At 50.0% G+C, this 16,693-nt stretch overlaps 1 protein-coding gene across 6 annotated transcripts in view; it reads right to left on the bottom strand.

Moving 5' to 3' along the window:
- Nucleotides 1-8,209: 8,209 nt before the first annotated feature.
- ATG13 (autophagy related 13) overlaps nt 8,210-16,693 on the bottom strand; it is a 280,382-nt gene continuing 271,898 nt past the window's right edge. For all 6 annotated transcript variants that reach the window (XM_078684414.1, XM_078684413.1, XM_078684417.1 and 3 more), the window contains one exon: nt 8,210-9,501. In XM_078684414.1, the coding sequence (XP_078540540.1) occupies nt 9,424-9,501 (78 nt within the window). In that variant the 3' untranslated portion in view covers nt 8,210-9,423. The remainder of the gene's footprint in view (nt 9,502-16,693) is intronic.

Here is a 16,693-nt window from a genome sequence, read left to right as displayed (position 1 = left end):
AGGTAACCCGCTGTACAACTGGGGAAGTTACCCGCTGTACAACTGGGGAAGTTACTCGCTGTACAACTGGGGAAGTTACCCGCTGTACAACTGGGGAAGTTACCCGCTGTACAACTGGGGAATTTACCCGCTGTACAACTGGGTAGGTTACCCGCTGTACAACTGGGGAAGTTACCTGCTGTACAACTGGGGAAGTTACCCGCTGTGCAACTGAAGTTACCCGCTGTACAACTGGGGAAGTTACCCGCTGTACAACTGGGGAAGTTACCTGCTGTACAACTGGGGAAGTTACCCGCTGTGCAACTGAAGTTACCCGCTGTACAACTGGGGAAGTTACCTGCTGTACAACTAGGAAAGTTACCCGCTGTGCAACTGAAGTTACCCGCTGTACAACTGGGGGTTACTCGCTGTACAACTGGGGAAGTTACCCGCTGTACAACTGGGGAAGTTACCCGCTGTACAACTGGGGAAGTTACCCGCTGTACAACTGGGGAAGTTACCAGCTGTACAACTGGGTAAGTTACCCGCTGTACAACTGGGTAAGTTACTCGCTGTACAACTGGGTAAGTTACCCGCTGTACAACTGGGGAAGTTATCCGCTGTACAACTGAAGAAGTTACCCGCTGTACAACTGGGAATGTTACCCGCTGTACAACTGGGTAGGTTACCCTCTGTACAACTGAGTAGGTTACCCACTGCGCCACCGGGTAAGTTACCCGCTGCGCCATCGGGTAAGTTACCCGCTGCGCTACTGGGGAAGTTACCCGCTGCGCAACTGGGGATGTTACCCGCTGCGCAACTGGGGATGTTACCCGCTGCGCAACTGGGGATGTTACCCGCTGCCCCACAGGGAAAGTTACCCACTGCGCCACAGGGAAAGTTACCCGCTGCGCCACAGGGAAAGTTACCCTCTGCACCACAGGGAAAGTTACCCTCTGCGCCACTGGGGAAGTTACCTGCAGCACCACTGGGGAAGTTATCCACAGCGCCACTGGGGAAGTTACTCGCTGCGCAACTGGGGAAGTTACCCGCTGCGCCACTGGGTAAGTTAACCGCAGCGCCACTGGTTAAGTTACCCGCAGCACCACTGGGTAAGTTACCCGCTGCGCCACAAGGAAAGTTTCCGGCTGCGCCACTGGGTAAGTTACCTGCTGCGCCACTGGGTAAGTTACCCGCTGCGCCACTTGGTAAGTTACCCGCAGCGCCACTGGGGAAGATACCCGCTGTACAACTGGGTAAGTTACGCGCTGCGCCACTGGGAAAGTTACCCCTGCGCCAATGGAAAAATTAACCGCTGCTGCAGTGGGAAAGGTACCCACTAAGCCATATAAAGAATTGCCACCGTACTTTCTCACAAAGATGCCCACCACTGCCCCAAGTAGGGAAAGCTTACCGCTACATCAGCTGAGAAAGGGGGCCTGCGCCAGAACAAACGGTGCCATACACACGAGTAAGGGGGACGCACTGGTCCCACGAGCCATGAAATTACCCGCTGTGCAACTGGGTGAGTCACCTCCTGCGCCACTGGGAATCTGCAGGGCTGAGTCCTTGTCCTTGTACACTACACACACAACCACAAAACATACCTGAAGGGCTGTGAGGCTTGCTAGGACTGGCGGCCTTACATCTGCCGGGCAGAATCCTTGTTCTTGTACACTACACACACAACAATCAATCAATCAGAGAATTGTAAGCGTGCTACTCACCCGTGAGGGTCTCAAGGCACTGCGGGGGTGGGGGGTTCCCGCCGATCTGTTCAGCTGAAGAGCCAGGTCTTGAGGGTCTTCCTGAAGGTGTTCAGGGAGGGGGCGCGTCTGATGTCTGCCAGTAGCGCGTTCCAGGTCTGGGCTGCAATGTGAGAGAAGGATCTTCCCCCTGCTTTAGCTCTGTGGATGTGCAGGGTTTCGGCCAGTACGAGGCTGGAAGACTGGAGGTTTCTTTTGGGTATGTGGAAGTGGATTCGGTCGTTGAGGTATTTGGGTCCAATGTTGTGTAGGCATTTGAAGGGGTGAGTGAGGATTTTGAAAGCGACTCTTTTCTCCACAGGGAGCCAGAGAAGACTTCGTAGGTGTTGGCTGATGTGTTCGTGTAGGGGGGATGCAGAGGACGAGTCTGGAGGCGGTGTTCTGTATTGTCTGGAGTTTGCGGAGTAGGGACTTGTTGATGCTGGCGTAGAGTGCGTTTCCATAGTCCAGTCTGCTGGTGATGAGTGCGTGGGTGACTGTCTTCCTTGACTCAGGGGGGATCCACTTGAAGGTCTTGCGGAGGGTGTTTGAGCAGCTGGAGGTGATGGCGTTGACCTGCCGGTTCATGGTGAGTGATGAGTCGAGTACAATGCCGAGGATGTTGGCGTGGTCTGAGGGGGTAGGTGGGCTTCCGAGGTCGGTCGGCCACCAGGTGCTGTCCCATGCAGAAGGGGTGGTACCGAGGACGAGGACTTCTGTCTTCTTGGCATTGAGCTTCAGACAGCTGTTGGTCATCCAGACTGCGACGTCTTGCATTCCTATCTGGAAGTTGAGTTTTGCAGTGGTGGGTTGTTAGGTGAGGGAGAGGATGAGCTGGGTGTCGTCGGCGTAGGATACAATGTCGAGGCCGTGTTGTCGGACGAAGGCTGCGAGGGGGGCCATGTAGATGTTAAAGAGGGTGGGGCTCAGTGATGAACCCTGTGGGACTCCGCAGGGAATTTTCGTGGGGTCGGAGAGGAAGGGTGGGAGTCTGATCCTTTGATTCTTCCAGTGAGAAATAATCTGATCCAGTCCCGGGCTGTTCCTTGTATGCCTGCGTCGTGTAGTCTGACGAATAGTGTACGGTGGGAGACGCTGTCGAAGGCCGCTGTTAGGTCGAGTAGGATGAGCCCTGTGGAGCGGCCTTGGTCTAGGAGAGTGCGGATGTCATCTGTGGTGGCGAGTAGGGCGGTCTCTGTGCTGTGGTTGCTTTGGAATCCGGATTGGGACGGGTCGAGGACGGCGTTCTCTTCAATGAATTGTGTCAGTTTCCTGTTGACTGTTTTCTCTGCAACTTTGGCTGCGAAGGGGAGGAGCGAGATGGGCCGATAGTTCTTGAGGTCGGTGGGGTCAGCTGTGGGCTTCTTGAGCAGGGGCATGAATTCTGCACATTTCCAGTCGTCTGGGAAGGTGCCTGTGTCGAAGGTTGGTGTTGATGGTGCGTTGTAGTTAGGGTGCGATGGTGGTCACGACTCTGTGGTAGCTGTAAGGGGGGGCAGGGATTGGTGGGGGCCCCCGTGAGGTGCTTTTCATGGTCGAAGCAGTGTCTTCGGCCGTGACTGGTGTCCAGTTGGAGATGGTGGGCAGGCTGGTGTTTCTCAGGGGCGGGGGGCCGTCTGTGGCACCTGGTGGATGGTCGATGAAGTTGTCGTAGAGGTTTTTGATCTCGAGGTGGAAACAGGTTCCAAGCTTGTTGCAGAGGTCTTGGGATGGGGTGATGTCTGTCACCCCGAGAGTCCCGTGCTTTCTATGCCACTGGGATCAAGCTATCCTGGCTGATGAGGGCTGAAAGCCCGAAACTGCTCCTAGGATGCTTGTTTCCAGTCCAGGGAGGACCTGGCTTGGCAGTTTGGGCTGGACTGTTCCCATGGGGCACAGGGTCAAGACTGATTTGCATATGGCTAGGTTCAAACTGGAATGGCATGGTGAGCAAAAAAACGATGGATTTCAGCCCAGATCTCTGTACTGGGGTGAGTGTATGACATTGTTCTGCATTCTGTCCATCAACTGTTGTTTTTACAGGGGAGATGTCTGTGGCTTCGCTGCATGGGTTGGTAAATGCCTGAATGGAACTGAAAAGTTCCTTGGAGTTGGTGGAGTTTGCCAGGATTTTGTTGTGGATGAAGTTCCTCCTGGTGACTCTGATCTGGTTGTGGTAGTCTGTCATGGCGTCCTTGTAAGTGGTGTGGTTTTCGGTTGTCTTGGTGTTCCTCCAGTTCTTCTCCAGGCGTCTGCAGGTGCGTCTAGCTTCTTGGAGAGTGGTGGTGAACCAGGCGGCTTTCCTGGGGCGTTGTCTGTCGGGGTTGTGTTGCGGGGCGAGCTAGTCTGAGCAGTTGGAGATCCAGGTGTGGAGTACTCTGGCTGCATCGTTTGCCCACATGCGGTTGTCTCGGGTGAGGATGGAGTTAAATTGCTTGTTGGTAACCTTGCTCCAGTTCCTTCGTGGTGGGCGTGGGGCTGGTTTGGGTGCCTTGGGTTTGTTGATGGGGAAGTGTACACAGTGGTGGTCGGTATAAGGCGGCTGCGTTGTGTGGCTGAATTGGATGCTGTTTCCTGCCTCAAAGATGGGATTGAGGGTGTGTCCTGCTCTGTGGGTCGGTGTGTTGATTTGTTGTTGAAGACAGATGCTGGCGAGGTTGTCACGAAGGATAGTGGAGTTGGGGTCGCTGGGGTTGTCGAGGTGAAAGTTCAGGTGTCCAATGAGTAGGTAGTTTGTTGAGGCGATGGCGTGGGTTGCGATGAAGTTGTTGATGGTGGTGGCGAAGGGTGTTCGGGGGGGGTCTGTAGACGGGGGTTCCTCAGAGTGTGGCTTTGGGGGCGGTATGGTGCTCTTGTGGGCGAGGCCCCCTCCTGGGTGGTTGGGGCGGTCTTTCCTCTTGATCTTGTATCCGTCTGGGATGGCGGTGCTGATGTCGGGGGCAGAGGATGCGTTGGTCCAGGTCTCTGTAAAGAAGGCGATGTCGGGCGAGAGTCGAGTAGGTTCCAGATTTCCAGGACGTGTTTGTGTACGGAGCGTACGTTGAGGAGGATGCATTTTAGGGTGTTGCCGGCGGTGTTGGAGGCCAGGGTGGCGGTGAGGATCTGGCGGCAGTGGAGGCAGGAGAACTGGCCGTGAGACGTGTTCGGCGAGGCCTGTTGGCATTCTCGAAGTCTTCCAGTGTTGAGTGCGAGGAGGGTGGTGGGGTTGTAGCGATGGGTAGTGGGAGGTCCAGGGCTCCTGGCGCTGGCCACGGTCTGGGACGGGTTTGCCTTTGGACGCCCGCTGCATGCGTCTGCTGCGCATCCGCCATTAAGTAGGGGAGGAGGGAGGGAAGAGAGGCTGGGAGGCAGGAGCGAGGGAATTCCAGGGGGGAGGGGCCGCAGGGTCAGAAGTGGCAAAAGGCAAAAGGAATAGGCAGGCACGAGAAAATAAACACAGTGGTGGAATTAGAGCAGGACACAGATGGGCACAATAACAGTGGCACAACAAGGAAAAAATTAAGAAAAAAACCGGCTGAGAAAGGTTACAGTGGTTGCAGGCAGTCTGGTCCCAGTTGGAGCGGGCAGCAGGCTCGAACCTCCCAAGGAGGAGGTCGGGGTATGGAGAAAAGAGATGGCACAGTGGAGCTGCGGGGAGAGAGTGGACCTAGACCGAGGGTCAGAGGTGTGGCTTGGTAGGACAGGCGGCCTTACATCTGCAGGGCAGAGCCCTTGTCCTTGTACACTACACACACAACCACAAAACATACCTGAAGGGCTGTGAGGCTTGGTAGGACGGCAGTCTTACATCTGCAGGGCTGTTTTTACTCCACACGAGGCTCCATGGACACGCTTACAGATAGGGTTTCTGAGATCTTTCCCATACAATGTTTAACACACAAACAATGACAACAAACGCTCCTTGTGTCCAGCATTGTCTCTGCTTTCCGTGGATGTTTATCTCGGTTTATTGGAGAGCCTCGGCACACAGCAGAGGGCATTGGAGCGGGCGCCTGACCCGCTATGGCGCTCCCGTGTAGCCACCCTGTGCACAGCAGGAAGATTTGCTAGGAAAAAAAAACCTATCTGGACCCAGCTTGAGACTGGATGAGAAGACTGTAGGCAAGATAAAAGCATCCATTAGAAGAACAGAGAACTCTCTCTTCCCGTGGATTTGTTACTTTAATAATCTATAGGTAAACCCTCCAAAGATCTGTCTTCCTGTCCGACAAACTTCCCCCCACTTTCGCTCCTTCTTGCTTGTAATGTATCAAGGCCTGTTTCTTAACTTGGCTACAATGAACCTCAGTGGCAACCCTTTACACAAGTGTTTCTATGAAGTTGCTCCCCAATTCCAATATAGCAACCATATGTATGGGCAGGTCGTCAGAATCCTGCGGGAAGGAGCACAGGGGCTCAGTCCCAATGGCTGGGCGCCCTCAACACAACCCAGTCCGACGCCGCAACCAACCTAGAAGAAGCAGTCTATAACTTCAACACCTGAATCACCAACACAGCCGAAAAGCTGCGTCCATTAAAGCAGCCAAAACCCGCACATCCACCAAACAAACAAGCTGATACACACCAGAACTCAGTACGATAAAATGTAGCTGTAAACACCTGGAGAGGAAGTGGTGCAGCAGCGGAAATGATACAGACCGAGCCACCGTTAATTCAGCCCTCAATTATTACCACTGACGACTCGAAGACACGAAAAAAACACCTTTGCAGACTGCATCGAGGCAAGCGCCAACCACACCAAGGATTTCCTCGCCATCGTCACTGAGTTCTCTTGCCCAGCAGTCACAAGAACACTACTCCTCCTTCACATGAACTCTGCAACACTCTAGCAAACCACTTCCACAACAAGCTATCCACCATCTACAGGAATTTCAAACCCCAACCCACCGACCTGCTCAGCCTCATCACTCCAACTTAAGCTGACCCCAAACAGCATCTCACCGCATGGGAACAGCTCACCACACCACAGCCATCCACTCTAGAGCACCCCTATACCTACTGCCTCTTCAACCTAGGAAGCAACAAGATCAGCCACCTACTCACCACCATCCTCAACACATCCATCGCCACAGCCACCTTTCCCGACACATAAAAACATGCAGAAATCAGACCCCTTCTCAAGAAACCCTCCACCGACCTGAGCGGACTCCAGAACTAAAGAGCAATCTGGCTGCTCTCTTTCCAGGTCAAAGTCCAGGAGAAGGACATCAACCAATAACTCACTGAAAACATGGAAAAAAATCTGCTAGACTCCTCCCAATCATGTTTCCATGCCAAGCATAGCACCAAGAGCGCCCTGATGGCCGCCACAGATGACATCCACATCCTACTCGGAGGAGAATTGGGAGCCCTGGTCCTCCTTGGCCTCTCTGCAGCCTTTGACGCCATACACTCATCCAGAGACTGCACCAGATCGGGATCAATTGAGAGGCGCTCAGATGCATTGCATATTTCCTCATGGTACAAACACAGAGAATCTGCCCCCCCTTCACCTCAGAACACACAAGCACCATTTGCAGCGGCCCCCAAGGGTCATCCCTCAGCCCCACCCTCTTCAACACAAACAACATCTCTAGCCAATATCGTTGGAACCCACGATCTTAACATCATATCCGACACCCAGCTCATCCGTTCTCTCTCAGCAGATACCACCACCACCAAGACCAACTTCCACAACTGCATGAAGAATGTCGAAGACTGGATGAAGGCCAACAGTTTCAAACTCAACACTCACAAGACCGAAGTGCTGATCATCAGCAACCACGCCTCCCTCTGGAACGATATCTGATGGCCCGCTCAACTCAGACCCAATCCCACACCAAAAGACCAGGCCCAGAACCTCAGCATTATCTTGGACAGCAAACTCACGATGAAACATCAGATCAATGCAGTTTCCTCTGCCTGCTTCCACACTCTCCGCATGCCCAGAAGAATTTTGAAATGGCTCCCCATTGCAAGAGAAAAACAGTCAAACAAGCCTTTATTGCCAGCCGGCTGGACTACAGCAACGCACTGTATGCAGGAACCACCACCGGATGAATATGCGGCAGATGGTACAGAACTCAGCGATCAGACTGGTCCTCAACCTGCCCAAACGGACTCACATTACCTAGCACCTGAGGAACCATCACTGGCTCCCCATCCAGTAAAGATGCCAATTCAAGCTACTAACACATGCTTACACAGCCTGTCATGACCAAGGACCAGCATACATAAACCACTGTCTGACCTTCCACCAACCATCTAGGAACCTTTGCTATGCCTCCCTCGCCCTGACCCCGCACATCGCCGAAGCCACAGAGAAGGCCCGTCCTTCTCCCACCATGCTGCCAAGTCCTGGAACGTCTTCCCCTCCACCTCAGAACATCACTCTCGCTGGCGAATTCAGGAAAAGACTCTAGACCTGGCTTTTCGATTAAGCCCAGCAACCCCGCGCCTGGAAACCCTCACAGGTGATAAGCTGCGCTTTATATGTACCGATTGATATAAAGAGGAACAGCACGACACACAGTTTAAAAGAAAACTTTATTACTTGTGACATAAAAGTGCATTTCAGATAAAAATTTCGGATTTTTTACATTTGCCACAATACCTTCTTGAAGGTGGGCTCATAACACACATGTAGGTAATGTGCATCCATCTTCAGGAGTGCCAGGGCGCTCAGCAGCACCTCACACTCACAGCACCTTCAGACTCACAAGCATTGCATCCTCTGTTTCTTCCTAGTGTTTTCCTGCAATGCCTGCTTTATTTACAGTGAGCAGGCGCTGATCAACAACTAAATCACAAACAACGGATTTCAGCACAAATCACAAAATGGAGCCGACAGTGCAGCAACTACGTACATCACCATTTCTTTCCTGCCAATACATTTGTCAGGATTTAGGTTATTCTTATTTAATTGGGAATAAAGCAGCAGTTCTATAGGACAGAAGACAAACGTGGCCCTAGGAAGGCAGGGCTCTGCACGCAGAAGACATATGTACAGCCTGGTGTGATGGCTGGCGTAGGATGAGTGTGCATGCCTGCTTGTGGTTAGAAGCCAGAGAACAAATGTGGGATCCAACAAGGGGATGGCACAACAAGGAGACCTGTAGAATAAACACCTGGCACAAAGATGCAGAAGAGAAGCGGACAGTCAGGGCTCGCTCATGGCACTTGAAAAAGACAGGGGGCATGTCACCCAGCAAGCCTTTGCCTGCTGTACGCTACATAGGGCTTGCAAGTCATGAAAGCAGACTCCACGATGGTGGACCCGTGAAAGCTTCTTCGCAGCAGAAGACTCATAAGACCTCCATCCGAGTCTGCGCTGGTCGTCCACAGTGCCTTTCAGCATGATGTCCTTAAGTCCGTCAACCACCATCAGAAGAGCCTACCTCTGGGCAGTGTTAAGTGCATCTGCTGATGAGCCATTTACCAAACTATGAAAAGTGAAGCTCCTTTGTAATGCAGACCTTTCTACACTTGACAGGTGCTAGAATACCTACAAGGGGGTGTGAGTAGGGTGACAGCTGAGAATCCAAAGAAAGCTCTAGGAGCTCTCTATGAACTGAGGGCTCTCTTGGGGGCAACAGCGGAGTAGAGAGGCTGGCAAAGCAGCAATGCCATCTTGGCCAGGCTACTGATCTACACAGGGTGGATTTAAGAGCCAAGAGGACAGGCCAAGCGGCTTCGATGCCCCAACAAATGAGACATATACAGGATTGCGAAGACCACCACTTTACTGCAAGGACTCCACAAAGGCATTAAACTCCTCCATTTTCTTCTCATGCATGGCCAACTTCTCCGGAAGCGAGTCCTATGAACAGGAGACAGTAAAATGTATATTACATTTTCAGTTTTGGAGATATGTTAATTCAAGAAGCACAACCGGCACTCTGCAACCAACAGAGAAAACACTAAAAATACTAGCACTGTCTAACCTGTGCAGTACAGCAAAGAAAAAAAACATATTTATCTGTAACAGTTCTGCAACACTGGTATCTTTCATAGATTAATATGCTTGAATTATTTACGGATGTCAGGGTGGCAACACTTGGCAGTTCAATTTTAAATTAGCAGTATTTGACACTGAAAACAAATGAAAAAACGTTAATAGATTCCAACTAGCTCTTTCACCTCTGTATGGGACCTGAAGTCTAGCCAATCAGGTTAAGGAGTGTCGTGTATTTCTATAGGTTCTGAATCGATCCCCCTATTCCTGACCCTATTCTGGTTAAACTAACTATCAAGTTAACTAACAGTCAGCCCATGAGGCAAGAAAACCCCCATGATGCAGATACCGTTATCTGACGCAGTCACACTACGGCACAGGAACGTGTTATCTGATTAGGTCATAACGCTTGAGATCTAATTAGACAAGCGACATTCCTCCAGCCCCTGATAAGGCATACGACGTTCTCATAACAAATCAAACCTATGACAACCTGGAAAATCCGTGCGGCCATTGTTTTGATTTCACAGAGAACTTTAGTAAAGAATGTGCTAACGAGCAAGTCGTATGACATCTTTATTGACGTATCTATGTCCATCCTTACGTCAATCTCGGCACCTTTAAGGTATAAATATTGCCGACCTTGCCCTATGCAAACACACGCGTGGTGACAAGACGGAGCAGCCATACTTGCCGAAGCCGAGAGCAGAAGCAGACCCCGCTGGCAGCAGCCCCGCCTTCCTGACGCGCTGAGAGACGCGCTGCTATCTCAAGCCGAGAGACCCAGCACCGGCGCTTTCGGGCAGCCCTCGCAGGCAGCCTGGAATATCGAGAGCAGAGAAAGAGATACCATTCCTCATTCATCCTAACTTCCAGGTACAGAACTGAATAACCCCTCAGAGAGAATTCTTTAGTTATTCACTTGGCAAAAACAAACTTAACTTAAACTGTAACTTTCTATTCCCGCCCACGCATTAGACTTAGGTCAGGTACACGGGGTAGGCGTATTTAGAAACACCAGTTGAGTACGTTTAGTCAAATGTATATGTGTATGTAAATATATTTTAATCATTTTAAACATCATATGGCTCAGAAACCATATCAATGTTTTTACAGTATTATTTTATACTATTGCTTTTAATGTATGCACTTTACTTAACTATAAGTATTGCAATAATATCGATCCATTTCTCATGTATGAGAAAAGAGACTGATCAATAAATAACATCTTTTATTGAACACGCCCGTCTCTTCCTTTTCTCTACAATCTGATGAGACTAAGAATGCACGTACTGACTGAGTAAAATAATTGCCTTGTGCTCACACGACTCTCGAGATTGACTCTTGATTAGGGGAGAGCAAAGTTGTCATGTTCTATGGTTGTCAGAAACTAAATCCCTTCTTGTCTAATCAGGGGAGTTAATTCCTTCCTTGAACATTCGAGAAAGTTTCTAGCGAACTCTGAGCTTAGCTGGCAAACCCAAAAATTAAGTCTAGTATCGACAGTAGTAGACCTAGTTAACGTCTGGCCTAGGCCTTTACTGCTGTAGGTACTATTCCAATGCGCAGAGCCTATTGGGAAAATAGGAGCTACACTACAGGAGCTCAGAGTTCAAACCCTGCTCAGAGGCTCAAACTGCCAGAATTTTCGTAGCATTTTATCAAGTGTGTATCAGCCTCATTAACATGGAGGAGAGACGGTACCAATGCTACAGAAGGATTGTGTTACTTGCCTTGTACTCGTATGTTTGTGTCACGTAGTGCTGTAGATTCACACGCTCTATACACCCCTGCTATCTAGTTTTGGTCATGGGTGTTTGCAACTTGTTTTTATTTGAAGAAGTCTTTCGAGTGACAAGATACAGTGACTCCTCGCTTAGTTGGTAATTCCCATGAGGAACACCTCCATTCTTCAAGTGTTTTCCGCACAGCAGGTAAACGTAAAGTTGGCGCGTTAGACAGGAAAGTGTGGCAACCATGCAAAAAGTCATATACAAACAGACGGCGTAAAAGAAGGCACATCTGCAGCAACCAAAGGCTTCCTGGCAGTTGGGAGCACATGTGAATCTACAGCACGACTGCCAAGAACAGATGCTTACAAACATATGTTCGTAGCGTGTGTGGCTGAAGATGCTCCTGTTCTGCACAGACTGTGGAGCAGTCCTCCTCCAAGTGGTGGTTAGCTGGAGGATGTTGTAGAAGACGGAAATGGACTTCTTAGGACAGGCTGGCCAACTCTTGCTTGTGAGGATGCGGAGACATCCACACAGTAGTGTTTGATGAAAGGGTGTGGAGTGGACCTTGTACCTGCCTTACAAATGCTAGCTATGCATACGTTTCCAAGCAAAGCAACAGTGGGTCCTTTTTTCAAGTTTAATGAGGCCTGGGTGGGGCAGGTACATTCCTTTCAGCTTCAATGAAGCAGGGTTGGATACATTTGGCAATCCATCTGGCGAGATCTGCCTTTGGTAGAGCACATCCTTTGTGTGGTTTGGCGAAAGCAACACATGGGCCAGGTCCTATAGATTTGATACACAAGCCCAGCGGGACATGAAGGGTGCGACGGGCCCTCTCTGCCACAGACTCTGGTTGGGGGAAGACCAAGAGCTCTATGGTTTGATTGTGATGGAAGGGAGCTGTCACCTTAGGGTTGTCTGTCGTTATGCATTTGAAACAAAGGCTCTTCCGAGATGAGCGCCTGTAATTTGCTAACACACCTTATAGATGTGACAGCGAAAAATAAAGCAATCTTCCACGAAAGGAATTTTACTGGGCACACATGTAGAGCTTGAATAGGAGGGTCCGTGAGTGTGGTAAGGACGTTAAAGTTCCAGACAGGGGCAGGGGTTACCCAGGGTGGACTAACTCGTTTGAGTCCTTCCATGAAAGTCTTAACAAGGATTCTGAATTAAGAGGAGCTGTTCCCTGTTCTGCATAGAGACTGCAATAGTGGCTAAGTGACGGCGTGTGGAAGTATAGGCTAGACCTGATTTCGGTAAGTGAAGAAGGTAGCAGATAATATCCTGAAGAGCAGGTTTAAGAGGGTCTCTGTGCTTAGGGCTGCAGAATTGGATAAGCCTTTTCCACTTGGTAGCATAGCAGGCTCTAGCAGTGGGCCTGCCTGCTTCATTGAGGATAGACATGCACTTGAGGGAGGTTGAGATGGCCGAACTCTGGGACCTCAGGTGACGGATCGCTTGATTGAGTTGCCTGGGTTTGGGGTGCCTGATTGTGCTGTGGCTCTGCGTGAGAAGGCTCCGCCTGTACGGCAGCTTCTCGTGGGAGTCACTGACATCTCTAGAATGGTTGAAAGTGAGGGAGGTTTGCTGAAACTTCTGAACCACATATGGAAGGGGTGGGAGAGGAGGAAAAGTGTAAGCAAAGATCTTTGACAAATTAATCCAAAGAGCATTGCCCATGGACCGTGGTTATAAGAACCTGGACGTGAAGCTTGGGCATTTTGGGTGGTGGCAAAGAGATCTACTTCGGGAAACCACAACGGCAGAAGTACCGGAGTAGGACTCGTAGACTTGTTGCAGCTACATCCTGCTAAGCAGGTCTGCAAACTCGCTGGCCTCTCCAAGGAAGTACTCTGATGGGAGGTGTATCTATTTGTGAAGATTTCATTGCCAAATGATGTGTGCTGCTGCCTGCAGCTGCATTGAGGGTGACCCCTTGATTTTGGGGATAATGCATGGTGGTTGTGCTATCTGTCTTTATCAAAACTACTTTCTGATGATCCTGGTGAAAGAAAGCCTTGAGAGCTAGCTGGATGACCAGAAGCTGGAGGTAACGGATGTGGAGGGCCCTTTGTTGCACTGACCACATGCCGTGACCGATCAGCTGCTGAAGATGAGCTCCCTAACCCAAAAGTGAGGCGTCTGTGATGATCACCTGCGGAACAGGGTCTATGAAGAGCTGACTCTGCAACAGAGTGTTGCTGTTCCATCACTGCAAAGAGAGAGGGGTCCTCGCCCGTATCAACACTAGATCCTCCCGCTGACCCTCCACATGTGCCCACTGCACTGCCAGACATTGTTGCAGCGGACGCATGTGAAGTCTGGCGTCCCAAAAAGGCGCATACATTTTTGACCATAAGTTGACGATTCGAAGGAAAAAGAGGCAGTATCTTCTAGAATGCTTGGATCCATGCTTGACTGTGGTAACCATTGCTGGTGACTGCATTAGGAACAGCACTTAGGAAGTGTTGGATCTGAAGGGGCTGAAGGAGAGACTCAAGTTACTGCTTAGAGGAGATGCCTCTTTTGTCCCTCCCTCTGGTGTTCTTACCTCTGTAACTTCCTCTTGATTACCCCTGTGTTGACTGTTGGTGGAATTGTTTTTGCTGCCTCTGGTAGGGGGCGGTACAGTCTGGAGAAGTTGTCTTTCTGCCGTCCCCCTGTGGAGTGGATCTCTCTGTGGAACTGATCTCCTTGGCTATATCCGTGTCTTTTTTCAGTTTTTCAAGCATCAGATATACTTGTGGCCCGAAGAGGTTCATCGTCGAACAGCAGGTTCAGCAGATGCTCTGTCCTTCTGGTTTAAGGCCAGCGAGACAGAGCCAGGCATAACACCTGACCAGCATGTTGTTATTACCACCCTGGGCAGCTGTGTAGGTTGCGACAAGAGTGCAGAGGGTGATGGCATTTGAGATGGTCTTGCCCTCAGTATCCAGCTTTTGTCCACGCTGACTGTACTGCTCAGGGAGGTGTTGGAGGACCTCGTCAGCTCGTCAGAAGAGCAGGCCAATGGAGTCAGCAATCCTCCACTGTGTGGCTGACTGTATTGCCACCCTTTTCTCTTCGGCGTCAATCTTTTTACTCTCCTTGTTAGGATGTTCAGCGCTCCCTGTACCGTGTTTCTGCGCCCTGTGGACCACAAGAGAGTCCATGGGAATGTGGCCATGGATTTAGGGATGCACACCGGGTGAGGTGAGGGTTTGCATTTTTTGTTTGCTCTTGGTGTGATAACCCTAGATGTGATGACTGGCTTTGAAAGTCTTGGGCGTGGTCTTAAGCATCCCTTTCAGCACTGGGAGGAATTGGTGGGAGTGTTGGGTCTTCCAACAAGGAAGTAGTTGTCTTCCTGGACGACGTGCATATCTACCTTACGAAAAGTACCGCCCCCCCCATGTATAACCTTGTGGTATGAGGTAGTATCATGAGGTGAGGAAGATCGTAGGGGGCATCATATGGTTCCAATGAATACAATGGGCTGCCCTTCCCATAGGAAGAGTGTGATGACTCCTCTGATGTGGCGGAGGCACATATGATGCTGGCAGTGAGGTAGGTGGTGATAAGGGAGGAGTATTTGAGCAGGGAGGCGGCTAGTTCCCCAGTCATTTTTTGATACTCTGAAGAAGGTCTGGGATCCAAGGCAATTTTCTCCTCAAAGGAGAAAACTCCACCCATGAGTCCACCTCTGACATTTTTGCTGCTCTCCCCAGCAACCATTACATTATTCAGGCCAATCGGCCTCTGGGGAAATCTGGGGGAGGGGCGGCACCCATAATTCACCATGAATTGAAGTTCACTACCCTAACAGCAATAGACATCGATTTGGTGAACTGTCTAGCCCTCAAACTTATTTATTTTCTTATTTAGAAGTTTTGTATAGCGCTAGCTGGACTCGAGGGTATCAGAGCGCTTCACAACATGTACAGTTATGCGCAGTTTTTGGCAAAGACAAACAATCTGAAATTTACCAACTTAAGAGCAAAAGAACAAAGTTACAATACAGATTTTCAGGCTGAGGGGTATCAAGAAGAGGAGTTAGTTGCAATTCCCAAAGTAACTTGTGAATTTCTCGTTACGATCGAGAGCGCTCAAGGAAGAAGGCTTTGAGTGGGATCTTGAATTTTGGGAAGGAGGTGGTCTTTCTGATGTGGAGTGGATGGAGTTCCTGATCTTAGGTTCATTTCCCGCGAAGGATTTATTTGTGGTTTTGTGTTTCCGTGATTTCAATGGGATGAGTAGAAGCGTGTTGGAGCTTCTGAGGTTCCTGGACTCACCGGCCCTTTTGAATATGGCAGCCAGGTATTCTGGTTTACCTGTGTGCAGGGCTTTGTGCGTGAGACAGGCTGTATGGAAGCTGGCTCGTTGATCAATAGGGAGCCACTTCAGTTCCTTGAGTGCCGAAGAAATGTGTTTGAATTTCTTAGTTCCTGTGACCATTCTTGCTGCGGCATTGAGGGTAGTGGTCAGGGGACCTCGGTGGGATTCCCCTTCCACTCCGTTGATTTGTGTATTGCTGTACAGATCTCCCCACAACATGCCTCTCTGGCGGAACAAATGTCCCATTTGGCAATCCATCATGCCAAAATACTGTTAATCGGGGACTTTAACTATTGGGCCAATAACGAATCGGGTGGCCCATACTCAACAGAAATGACCAAACTCCTCAATGGGCTAACCTTCACACAACATGTGACTGAGCCCACTCATATAAAAGGTCATATTCTTGACCAAATTCGGACATCAGTCTTACAGTTCCCAATCTGACAATATCCCCCTCCACGTGGTCCGATAATGTTTTCTTGAACTTCTCCCTCAACAACTTGGTAGGAAATAAAAGCTCTGTTAAAACAAGTCTGATGAATCGGTCTTGGAATCATATCAATATAAGCGCCCTTTGCAACTTGTTCCAATCCACCGCACCTATACATCAGACCTCTATTAATGTATGTGAAGAAAACATTAGATCCCGGCCGACAGATGCCAGTAACACCTTTGCCCCCAAGGGAAGGTAATATGGTGAGGAGTCATGATGCACAGAGGTGGTTCTCTGATGGCTTGAAAACCCAAACTCTGGCACTGGGCCAGGCAGAACACACTTGGAGATGGAATGACATCTCTGAAAAAAAAGGATTTTTCAAACCCAACTTAAGCAATATGAAAACTCTAATCTTCAACCAAGGCAGCTTACTTCTCGAACAAGATTCTAGACTCTACAAATAAATCTAAAGACCTATTTGTGATAGTAAAAGAGCTGTCCAACCCTGACAGAATCACTGCTAAATTAGCCACTACTCAGACACTGTGTGATTCCCTGAATACTT

The sequence above is a fragment of the Lissotriton helveticus genome, chromosome 3_2 (genome assembly GCF_964261635.1).
Source record: "Lissotriton helveticus chromosome 3_2, aLisHel1.1, whole genome shotgun sequence".
Taxonomy (NCBI): domain Eukaryota; kingdom Metazoa; phylum Chordata; class Amphibia; order Caudata; family Salamandridae; genus Lissotriton; species Lissotriton helveticus.
The sequence above is the reverse complement of the archived record's forward strand: the minus strand, read 5'-3'. Positions and strand labels throughout refer to the sequence as shown.